This window comes from Oncorhynchus tshawytscha, linkage group LG01 (assembly GCF_018296145.1).
Source record: "Oncorhynchus tshawytscha isolate Ot180627B linkage group LG01, Otsh_v2.0, whole genome shotgun sequence".
Taxonomy (NCBI): Eukaryota; Metazoa; Chordata; class Actinopteri; order Salmoniformes; family Salmonidae; genus Oncorhynchus; species Oncorhynchus tshawytscha.
Genome location: NC_056429.1, coordinates 78,418,518 through 78,431,377, shown reverse-complemented (window position 1 = coordinate 78,431,377; position 12,860 = coordinate 78,418,518). Strand labels below are relative to the sequence as shown.

The 12,860-nt window shown below is 41.2% G+C and overlaps 1 protein-coding gene across 1 annotated transcript in view; it reads left to right on the top strand.

The window, feature by feature from the left end:
- The first annotated feature begins 3,199 nt into the window (after nucleotides 1–3,199).
- rab40b (RAB40B, member RAS oncogene family) overlaps nucleotides 3,200–12,860 on the top strand; it is a 45,155-nt gene continuing 35,494 nt past the window's right edge. Inside the window, exon 1 of the mRNA XM_042326001.1 lies at nucleotides 3,200–4,112. Coding sequence (XP_042181935.1) covers nucleotides 3,971–4,112 — 142 coding nt within the window. The 5' untranslated portion in view covers nucleotides 3,200–3,970. The remainder of the gene's footprint in view (nucleotides 4,113–12,860) is intronic.

The window sequence follows — 12,860 nt, the reverse complement described above, 5'->3', positions numbered from 1 at the left end:
TGTATAGGCAGTCAAGTCGGAGATAGAACCATTACATTTAAACAGGATTTGAACAATTTATAAAACCATAGAGTTACACCTGGTATTGAGGGTGTATAAATTCTTAAACAAAAAAAACAAGGGGACTACATCTTCCCTTAAAGTGATGCTACAGAGGTTTTATATCATTTTAGCCAGTAGTTTGGAAAATAGCCCTCATGAGCCAAAACTGGACCCCGAAAATGGTGTACAATTGTGTACTACGTCATCCAGTTCGTATGACATGTAACGCCCTGAAAAAAAAATGTAAATCCTGAAATTCTTATGTTACAAATTCGAATTAGTACAATAAGTTACGAATGTGTAAGTGCTTAAGATCCCATTCAAATTCCTTAAGGGGAAAATGGGGTAAAGATTTGAAGATTAATATACAAGAAATTGAATGGGAAAAACAATTTTAGAAAGGGCAGAGTCCAAAACACAAATGGTTTAGTATAATATAATGAATAGATCTTACTGGTCTCCCTCTAAAATGCACAAGGCAAAAATGACAACCGACAGCAAATGTTGGAGATGTAAATCAGATGACGCTGGCCTTGTTCATATCACCATTGGCCTCATGGTGAAATCCCTGAGCCATGTTTGGACTCACCTTGTTGTGCTGTTCTCACTTGAACAGGAAGGTGGCGCGGCGGCCCATCGTGGGCAAATTTTGCCATCAAACTTTGGCATCAGTCTGGCATTCTCTGGATTTATGAACAGTGAAAAAAACAAGGTCGAATGATGACTTTAGTGATCTTTAGGTCGGAGCTCTAGAAAGAGGCCCGAGTTCCCAACTTGGAATTCCGAGATGGAAGACTGTTAAAAACCTATTTTCCCCATCAGAGCTAGTTTTTTCAGAGTTCCTTGTCTGGAACTCACTGAAGTCAGATTTTCCAATTCCAAGTTTCCAGTTGTTTTGAAAGCGGCAGAAGTCATGCTGAGTTGACAGCATGGCCAATGTTGAATGTTTATCCTTCTAAGCTTGGAAAAGAGACCCTTATACCCAGACTTTTACCGCACATCCACTCCATTGAATAGCAGGCTAGTGATTGTTTTGCAATGCTTGCAGTTAGCCAAACCACACATTGTTGAATTTGTGATTTCCAACAAGTGTAATGTTTATATCCAATGGCCAATTAGCACCGATACGTTTTATCTATAATTTCTCTTCATTATTTCTCTTCAAATGACAAGGATTGAAAAGGATTTGCCAGTAGATTGTTGACTTGATTCATGATGATGACTGCTAGCTAAGATTTTGAAAGTATGATGTCTAATCAAAGCTTCTGTAGATATCACGTGATTTGACATAATTTTATCTGTGGCCAATGACCTTGAGCCTTCTTGGATGGGCACTTCTAATGTAACTATGGCAGCACCCAAGGAGCTTGAATTTTTGAGCTCTCCCTGTAGATTTTGCGGTGACGTAGTGTCCCCATGAGTGACGTAGTGTCCCCATGAGTGACAGAACACTGAGCCAATCACGACGCAACTAGAGAACATTACCAACCCCTACACTCTGCTTGACTGCCCCACCACCACAGAAAACACTGAGCTAGGCTGAAACACCTCCATTTTGGAGCTGCCTTACTCAAGAAAGCAAAAAAGAGACCATGTTTGTATGCATCTTCATTAAGTCAATTACATACATGTTTTTTTTTTACATTGTTTGCAAACTGATATGGGACACGTATTAATGCCAAAATAACATGCAAAACAGGGCCCCCCAAAAATGAAGGGTCGCCACAGGACTTACCATAACTTGAATACTTATTGACTCAAGATATTTCAGCTTTAAATGTTGTATTAATGTAGAAAATGTTCTACAAACAAAATTCCACTTTGACATTATGGGGTATTGTGTGTAAATCAGTGACACAAAATCTCAATGTTATAAATTCAGGCTGTAACACAACAAAATGTGGAAAAAGTAATGGGGTGTGAATACATTCTGAAGACACTGTATATGAAGAAAAAAAACGTACACGTATCCATCTGAACTTTGCATCTAGAATGTTGTAAATGTATTATGTGTACTACCGACAATACACCACCCGAGGGCAGTAGATTAACCGTAATCATTGCTGGTAGACGCACTTAAAACTGTGGCGCACTAATGAACTCGGGTAGTGGACGATATTATCTGATGTAATATGAGCAAATAAAAAAAATACCACTCAAATAAAAGCAATGAACAGAACATTTAAGAAATTCTGTCAAATTTAAGTCGCATCTTATTTTCTTTAAATTATCTCAATTTCACAATATAAATTCAGTAAAATAGGCAACCAGAAATGTTTTATTATCATGTAGATTATGTCCCATACCATTGATGTTGTAGGCTAATAACGAATTTGTAATTAGGGTACAAAATATGTCCATGTCCGTATTCATTCCTCGAATCCATCCATAGTCTGGTGCCTGGTGTGCAATTACGCAATGGCCACAGTGGAGTTGGAACTGGCGCCAGAAGGCAGCTCCTCTCTTATTGTTACATAACCCATCTGATCAACAGACCCGCGGCATCCATCCACTACACTGTGTAAACAATATTGTACTGCTGCGCAATGCAATGTTTACTCACTGATGAATGTAGGCTACACTGTCTCCTTTGGTATTAGAATACCTCCATCATTGTATGATAGTCTATTTACAGGACAAGAGCAGCCTAATGAGCAGTAAATCACATGTAAACAGCCCTTCATTAATAATGGTGCAGTTGTATTTTTCTTGAATCATGTACAGTATAGGCTATGTAGCCTATTGTCTCATACTGTTTTTCTTAGGGAAAACGTAATCCATTAAATTAGGTAATACTATTAGTGATCAAGTTTTAATCCGGGTTTTCATTATAATTCCCTTGTCAAAATGATTGTAACTGTTTTTCTCTGTTATGTGCTGTTGTTTTGTAGCGTGGCTGACTGCGCCATTGTTGTCTGAATAGAATAGCCTAATGTCCCTAAATCCTCCGAGGTGTTCTTCGCTACGTCAGAAATCGTGCCCAGCCAAAACAACAACAACAACAAACACAAACCGAGCCATGCTGGCTGTTGCTAAGCCAGCGGCTGCTGCGGACATCTGCAAACACTGACCCGGAATCAGTTCAACCAGCCGTCATCCTATCCCTTCCTACGGGATTAAAATCACAAACACTGATCTCAAATCAGTGGTAGGGTGGATTCCAGCTCAAACCGCACAAAACTTGGCTACCAATTGTAACCACACCCCCCTATTGAATCAAATGGGTAGGCCTATATGGGGATTTTGACAGACGTTTGCAGCGACTAGCCTACTACCGACTCAAGACTGCCCTAGCAACCCGGTGGATGAGCCAACCATAACCGTGTAAAACTCGAGACTCTGCCGCTACTGGGGACAGGAAACGACAGAGATCAGAGAGAGCTGCGGAACAGTGTGGCTGGCTGGCGGTACAATACCGCGTTATAACAAGTATGGTACTTGGTATGGTACGTATGGTACTTTCAAGGCACGGTAGCGGGAATGGAGGATTTGTGGAATGACGATTTGAACACTGGGACAGGTTCGGCGTGAACGGCAAGCTTTGATGTTACAGTGGAACACACTGTAGATGTAGGCTAATTTGTATAATTGTTTATGTTACATTGTGTTGTCACTTTCGTTGGCAAAGTTGACATTTGTAGCTTTCATTTAAATTCCTATTTTAGAAGACTTCAAATCTGTGTTTGATGCATTTATTCTAAATGGATATAAATGGATAGAGTTCCCAGATATGAATTATGACTGATAATATAAGGCCATCCACTGGATGAACTGTCAAAGAACACCAGATTCAACTTGACTCGCTTCTTTGCTACTTTAATTCGTGCGTCACACAGCTCAAATCTTGAGTTGGAAGAGAAATAAAAGTGATTGAACAGTCTTGTACAAGTTGTTCCATGATGGAACATAATCATTCTTCACCGCGAGGATGAACCACAGAACCAGCCCCGTCAAGGCTTACGATTTTCTGCTTAAGTTTCTCCTGGTGGGAGACAGCGATGTGGGAAAGGGGGAGATACTGGCGAGCCTCCAGGACGGAGCCAGCGAGTCTCCGTATGGCTACAACATGGGTGAGTGTCCAGTATACCACGGCAGCCAGAACTATAAACAAACAAATGACATATTTTCATTTCAAACATGTATTTATAGAAAATATTGAAGATTACATGTTATGATCACCAGGACTCGATAATATAGAACTTTTTTCAATGTTTTTATTGCACAACAAACAAGTGGTCACACACAGTACGTTTTATGCACAGCTTGTTCTGGATGGTCCGTGTCATTAGAGCCCCGAAAAGCGCTGTGGTCGTCATGCTTTAGCTAGCCAGTGCACATTCTTTAGGTTTAAAGGGTTATATTTAGGATTAGTGGACCAATACCAAGACTGGACATGTCATCTTGGACATCTGAGAGTAAGTTTGCATCCCAATTGGCACCCGATAGTGCACTACTTCAGACCAGTGCCCAATTTAGGGTATATGGTGCCTTTAGGACCATATTGTTGATGATCATCCTGAGTGACAGGACATATGGACTTAGATGTCACCCACCAGTGTCAGAGCTTGACATTCACCTCTTCTCTAGGAAAAAAAATCATAGGTGTTTTATTACTGGGGATATTAACATAATGGCATGTCTCAGGGTGGACACATTGGCAGTCAGGATCTCTAGTCTCCATCAAGTGTTAACACCCCATCGTTCCCCTTATCCAACTGTCGGTGGAGAAACAAGTTTTTGAGTGTTCAGAAATAATGACCGGCATTGAAGAGGCTAGAGTCTTCAGAGGGGTAAGGATACTTATGTGTTTGAAATTAGTTTTTTTGGTGCAGTTCCACATAAAAGGAGTGTAATAAAAGCTTGGGCATATGTACCAAAACATATACAAAAGCATGTGGACACCCCTTAAAATTAATGGATTCGCCTATTTTAGCCACACCCGTTGTTGACAGGTGTATAAAATTGAGCACACAGCCATGCAATCTCCACAGACAAACATTGGCAGTAGAATGGCCCATACTGAAGAGCTCAGAAACGTTCAATGTGGCAACGTTATAGGACGCCACCTTTCCAACAAGTCAGTTTGTCAAATTTCTGCCCTACTATAGCTGCCCCGGTCAACTGTAAGTGCTGTTATTTTGAAGTAGAAACGTCTAGGAGCAACAACAGCTCAGCCGCGAAGTGGTAGGCCACACAAGCTCACAGAACAGGACCGCCGAGTGCTGAAGCGCATAGCGCGTAAATCTGTCCTCGATTGCAACATTTACTACAGAGTTCCAAACTGCCCCTGGAAGCAACATCAGCACAATAACTGTTCGTCGGGAGTTTCATGAAATAGGTTTCCATTGCCGAGCTACCGCACACAGGCTGGAGCGGTGTAAAGCTCGCCGCCATTGGATTTTGGAGCAGTTCTCTGGAGTGATGAATCACTCTTCACCATCTGGCAATCCGACGGACTAATCTGGGTTTGGCGGATGCCAGGAGAACGCTACCTGCCCCAATGCATAGTGCCAACTGTAAAGTTTTGTGGAGGAGGAATAGGCCCCGTAGTTCCAGTGAAGGGAAATCTTAATGCTCCAACATACAATGGCATTCTAGATGATTCTGTGCTTCCAACTGGGGAAAGCCTTTTCCTGTTTTAGCATGACAATGCCCCCGTGCACAAAGCAAGGTCCATACATAAATGGTTTGTCGAGATCGGTGTGAACTTGACTGGCCTGCACAGAGCCTTTACCTCAACCCCATCGAACACCTTTGGGATGAATTGGAACGCTGACTGCGAGCCAGGCCTAATCTGCTAACATCAGTGCCCGACCTCACTAATGCTCTTGTGGCTGATTGAAAGCAAGTCCCCGCAGCAATGTTCCAACATCTAGTGGAAAACCTTCCAAGAAGAGTGGAGGCTGTTATAGCAGCAAAGGGGGGACCAACTCCATATTAATGCCCATGAATTTGGAATGAGATGTTCGACGAGTAGCTGTCCACATACTTTTGGTCATGTAGCCGTATGTCTCACCACCAGTTGCTTTTCACCACAATGCGTAACTTGAGTATGACACCCTAAAGGTGGTAGGTACAGCGCCTTCAGAAAGTATTCATACCCTTTGACTTATTCCACATTTTGTTGTGTTACAGCCTGAATTCAAAATTGATTAAATCTTTTTTTTAATCTCACAAATCTACACACAATACCCCATAATGACAAATGGAAAACATGTTTTTAGAACTGTTTGCAAATGTATTGAAAATGAAATGCAAAAATATCTTGTTTACATTCACACTCCTGAGTCAATGCTTTGTAGAAGCACCTTTGGCAGCGAATACAGCTTTCAGTATGCTGCGTATGTTATCATGTGTGTGTATGCATGTGTCTGTGCCTATGTTTGTGTTACTACACAGTCCCCACTGTTCCATAAGGTGTATTTTTACCTGCTTTTTAAATCTGATTCTACTGCTTGATTCAGTTGCCTGATGTGGAATAGAGCTCCATGTAGTCATGGCTCTAGTATTGCACACAGAGTTAGTCCATGCAACTTAGTATGTGACTTTGATTTTGTGATTTGTAAAAATATATATATTTTTAAATTACCTTATTTAGGCTTGCCATAACAAAGGGGTTGGATACGTATTGACTCAAGACATTTCAAAATTATAAAAATATAATTCCACTTTGACATTATGGGGTAATGTGTGTAGGCCAGTAACAAAAAAACAACCTTTTATACATTTGAAATTACGGCTGTAACACAAGAAAATGTGGAAAAAGTCAAGGGGTGTGAATACTTTCTGAAGGCACTGTAGATGCGATTTCAGAGGCATGTCCAAGCTTGTTTCTGCAACCTAGAGAAAACTCTCTCCAGCGTTGGTCGAAGACAGCTCAGGCATCAGACAGCTAATCATGCCAAGCCCACATCAATGTGTTCTGATAAGTCAATACCTCAGTTACTGCATCTCCACAACATCCAGCACACAAATTGACAGAAGAATTCGGAGGTGAAAAATAACAGCTGCTGCAGGGCATGAACCAATTATTGTGTTGTGGGCATAAAGACACATTGTTAATACACAATGAAGTACATCTTATCTTATCCAAAACTCTACCATAACCATTAGGGGAAACACAAAACTGAACTTGAATCAACGTCTAGGGGAAACGTCATCCTACTCTGTTAGTTGTTTAAGGGAGAGCTTACCTCAGGGAATGACTGTTATAGTTCCAGGCCTGGGGAGAGCACTACGAAGGGAAGTCCTCTCTGTGTACTCTGGTAACCTCCGTGTTGTCCTTTGGTCTGGTTTATATACAGTGTTCCCATACAACTGGCCTATTAGATATAGTCACCCAGGTACATTGATGAAGTGGCGGCTATGATGGTAGGCCTATTTGTGGCTTATTTATTAGTGGACATGTATTGTGCAATTTTGGAGTCACTTTCATTGTAAATAAGAATATAATATGTTTCTGAACACTTCTACATTAATGTTGCTGTTACCACGATTATGGATAATGACGAATGAATCGTGAATAATGATAAGTGACAAAGTTGCAAAATGACACACTCAATTATTTACCATTCATTTCTATTGGGCGAATCATAATCCGAAACAACCTAAACAAATGGCAAATGCAGCCAACAAGTTTGTAGAGTCACAAGCTTGATGTCGTCATGGTGTGTTAGGAATATGGGACCAAATACTAAACTTTACTGCTTTAATACACCTTCAAATGGGGGGACTAGATACATAAAGTAAAATGGTAAAATAGATATGTATGAAAATACCCTCAAATAAAAGGTGACATTCTGTACTATCACCTCATATGAAACATTTGATCTCAAATGTAAAATACTGGAGTATAGAGCCACATTAAAATGTTTAGCTTCAGTGACATGTATTCATGGATGCCAAGGGAAGCCAGGCTTCCCCAAAAAGAGGACCAAGAAAAAAACATAACAAGATTATTTAACTTTCGTCTCTGTGTTTCATAATGTTCCTTCTATTCGCAAGAGGCTGAATGTATCTCCCAGGAGAAAGTATCCAGGCAAGTGAAACAGCGCCCCTCTGTCTTTGTATGTGTAGCCCATCTACCTGATGCTGTTTGGTCAAAAAGAGTACGATTTTGCTGCCACCTGGAGCATTGAATGCAAGGGAAGCCAGCCTCCCTTGATCATTTTTTAAATACAATAATAGCCCATCAGCGTTGAGCTAAACTGAGTGAGGTCAACTGTGAATGGTCCCGTCGCACCAAAAAAAGTGTCAAGGGAAGCCAGTTTGGACTTGGCTTCACACCAATCACATCACATCAAAAGCCTAATGTCATTGACAGAAAAATTGTCCTCCAGTGGCTAGCTAAGCTTGCTAAAATTGTCCCTTTCCTAATTTAGCCATGGACGGAGATAGGGATTTGGACTTGTGGTTTTACTTAATTCTCTGTACTGGCCAATGATTATAACAGCGTTTCTGATCCAACCATAAATTTATAGGATGGAAGTTCAATATGTAGCTAGATGTAGTAGGCTAATGTTAACTAGCTGGCTAATCATTGCTCATGAAAGGAAGTTAGGCTAGAGAGCAAGCAGTTTAGCCAGGTAGCTTAGGACAACAAAAACTAAGTGTGTACTGTATGATGGAGTCATAGACTGTTTTGGCAACATGAAAAAGTGGAGGATGGCATTGGCGTTTCTCAACAAGTAGGGTGAGTAAACATGTTTTTCTACTTATTTAGCCTACGTTGATTGGACTACATGGTTTTTGGAATCTTTTAGTTGTCACTGTATTAGACTAAGCAGAGGTGATTTGATGATGTTGAAGTTGAAATGGTGCTGGAATAGTGGAGGCAGCTCCTGTTTTCTTTGCGATGTACAGTAAATCTCCGGTGTTCTAAATCAATAGTTGTTTGTAGTCCGAAAACTTGCTTGACGATGTTGTAGGTCATGTAACTGTTTGTTACATGCAATATGTTTTGTGGACTTCACCGAACAGAGGTTGCTCTCCGGTTTTGTGATGAAACAAAGGTGTGATTGAATTTATTCTACCACTGTCTTCCTATTGTCTTGACCTCTAGGCCTATATATCACGGGGGCAAGGCATATGAACTTATAGAGCAAACAATGCAATTATCACAAAATATACAGTAGGTTGTAATATGGCTTTTTCCCTGGCTTGTCTTCCCCAGTGATTTTACCCACGCACCTCTACAGTTTAGCTTCACTGTTCATATAAATACGTATGGGAGTGTAGTGCACTATTTTTGACCAGAGCCCTATGGGTCCCGTTTTGACCAGCGCCCTATGAACCCCGTTTTGACAAGAGCCCTATGGGCCCCATTTTGACCAGCGCCCTATGAACCCCGTTTTGACCAGAGCCCTATGGGCCCCATTTTGACCAGCGCCCTATGAACCCCGTTTTGACCAGAGCCCTATGAACCCCGTTTTGACCAGAGCCCTATGGGCCCCATTTTGACCAGCGCCCTATGAACCCTGTTTTGACCAGCGCCCTATGAACCCCGTTTTGACCAGAGCCCTATGGGCCCCATTTTGACCAGCGCCCTATGAACCCCATTTTGACCAGCGCCCTATGAACCCCATTTTGACCAGCGCCCTATGAACCCCATTTTGAACCCCGTTTTGACCAGCGCCCTATGAACCCCGTTTTGACCAGAGCCCTATGGGCCCCATTTTGACCAGCGCCCTATGAACCCCATTTTGACCAGCGCCCTATGAACCCCGTTTTGACCAGAGCCCTATGGGCCCCGTTTTGACCAGAGCCCTTTGGGCCCCGTTTTGACCAGAGCCCTATGGGCCCCGTTTTGACCAGCGCCCTATGGGCCCCGTTTTGACCAGCGCCCTATGGGCCCCGTTTTGACCAAACGTAGCGCACTATGTTGGGAATAAGGTGCCATTTGGAACACAGGCAGTCTTTTTTTCTATGTAGTGTTTTTTCTGCTCTGCAACCGTCAGAAAGTGTAACACCTGGGTTCAAATACAGGTGTATTTGAGTATGTATTTAAAATACTTTTTTCTGTGTATTTGAGTATTTTCAAATTCACAGCCCAAAACAAGTAGTTTTATTTGAGTATTTGAATGGGTATTTGCATAAAAGAAAATAGTCTCCCTAATTGTATGTCTTCCAAATTGAATTTGAAAGTCTTTTCAAATACATATTTCAAATACTATTTCCAAATACCTTAGTTAAATGGTTAAATGTATGGAAGTGTGTTTGAGTATTTTCAAATACTTTCCAAGTGTATTACTATAGTATTTCCAAATACATTTTCAAATATAGGTTATCTGAATACTTACTTACGGAATGTATGGGAAAATAATTCATTCATTTTAAATAGTATTCAAACCCAGGTCTGGAAAGTTTTACCCTATTAACACACCTCTGAGAGGGAGTTCCCAACATTCAATGTGAAGTACTTTTGTGTTTCAGGGAAAGTGTTATAGGCTATAAATGCAAGACATCATTATAATCATCATCAGTGTTTGTTTATCTAACTGATGTTTGTTTGACTGATTCCTAGAGGGAGCTGTATAAAAGGCAGTCAGACTTGAGTCCCAAATGGAACCCTATTCCCTGTGGGTCATGGTCAAAAGTAGTGCACTACATTGGGGATAGGGTGCTATTTGGGATGCAGCCCTGTTTTTCTCAGAGGATCTTAGTTAACTGTTAATTACCTTATTTTCTCTGTTAGTGTTTTTTCCTAATGTTCTAATTACAACAATACCAAGCGTCATCATCTAGAGCAGTGGTTCCCAAACTTTTTATAGTCCCATACCCCTTCAAACATTCAACCTCCAGCTGTGTACCCCCTCTAGCACCAGGGTCAGCACACTCTCAAATGTTGTTTTTTGCCATCATTGTAAGCCTGCCCCACACACACTATACGATACATTTGTTAAACATAAGAATGAGTGTGTGTTTTTGTCACAACCCGGCTCGTGGGAAGTGACAAAGAGCTCTTATAGGACCAGGGCACAAATAATAATATAATAATAATCAATAATTTAGCTCTTTATTTAGCCATCTTACATATAAAACCTTATATGTTCATAAAAAAATTGTGAATAACTCACCACAGGTTTGACTTTTTCTTCCAATTTGAACCTTTATTTACAGTTTGGAAGTTTACATACAGAATCCACTCTCACATAGGTAGGTGGTTGCAAAGGGCATCAGTGTCTTAACAGTGCAATATGCCAAGGCAAACAAACTCTGAGCGCAGCCCTATCCAGAAATGTTCAGATATCGGTAGGTGGACTGGAGGCAGGGCATGAAAGGGATAATGAATCCAGTTGTTTATGTCGTCCGTTTCGGGAAAGTACCTGCGTAATTGCACACCCAGCTCACTCAGGTGCTTTACTATATCACATTTGACATTGTACGTAAGCTTCAGTTAATTTGCACACAAAAAATCATACAATGATGGAAAGACCTGTGTGTTGTCCTTGTTAATGCAGACAGAAAAGAGCTCCAACTTCTTAATCATAGCCTCAATTTTGTCCCACACATTGAATATAGTTGTGGAGAGTCCATGTAATCCTAGATTCAGATCATTCAGGCCAGTTGTGTGAGAAACTCGTCATCATGCAAGCTGTCAGACAAGTGAAAATTATGGTCAGTAAAGAAAACTTTAAGCTTGTCTCTCAATTTTAAAAAACGTGTCAATACTTTGCCCCTTGATAACCAGCGCACTTCTGTATGTTGTAAAAGTGTTACATGGTCGCTGCCCAAATCATTGCATAATGCAGAAAATACATGAGAGTTCAGGGGCCTTGCTTTAACAAAGTTAACCATTTTCACTGTAGTGTCCAAAACGTCTTTCAAGCTGTCAGGCATTTCCTTGGCAGCAAGAGCCTCTCGATGCTGCGATTGTACCCAAGTGGCGTCGGGAGCAACTGCTTGCATGCGCATTACTACTCCACAATGTCTCCCTGTCATGGCTTTTGCACCATCAGTACAGATACAACACATCTTGATCACCAAAGTCCATTTGATGTTACAAAGCTGTCCATTACTTCAAAAATATCCTCTCCTGTTGTCCTGGTTTCCAGTGGTTTCCAGAAGAGGATGTCTTCCTTAATTGACCCCCCATAAATGTAACGGACATATACCAGGAGCTGTGCCAGGCCCGCTACATCTGTTGACTTATCCAGCTGTAACACACAGAATTCACTGGCTTGTATGCAAAGCAGTAATTGTTTCAAAACATCTCCTGCCATGTCACTGATGTATTGTGAAACAGTGTTGTTTGATGAAGACATTGTCTGTATAGTTTTTTGGCCTTTTCCCCCCAACAGGAAGAATTAAGAACCTCCACAATAGTATGGGACTTGCCTGTCCGAGCCACCCGGCAAGTCCGGCAAGTTATTAATGGTATCTGTTGCTTTTATACGTCTTACTACTCAAATGTCGGCTTCTTGCTCAAAAAACTCCCATGGTTTCTGATGTATTTAATGATTTATTTCAGATTTGATTTCTTTCCATTCCCAGTGGGTCAGAAGTTTACATACACTCAATTAGTATTTGGTAGCATTGCCTTTAAATTGTTTCACTTGGGTCAAACGTTTCAGGTAGCCTTCAACAAGCTTCCTACAATAAGTTGGGTGAATTTTGGCCCATTCCTCCTGACAGAGCTGGTGTAACTAAGTCCGGTTTGTAGGCCTCCTTGCTCGCACATGCTTTTTCAGTTCTGCCCACACATTTTCTATGGGATTGAGGTCAGGGCTTTGTGATGGCCACTCCAATACCTTGATTTTGTTGTCCTTAAACCATTTTGCCACAACTTTGGAAGTATACTTGGGGTCATTGTCCATTTT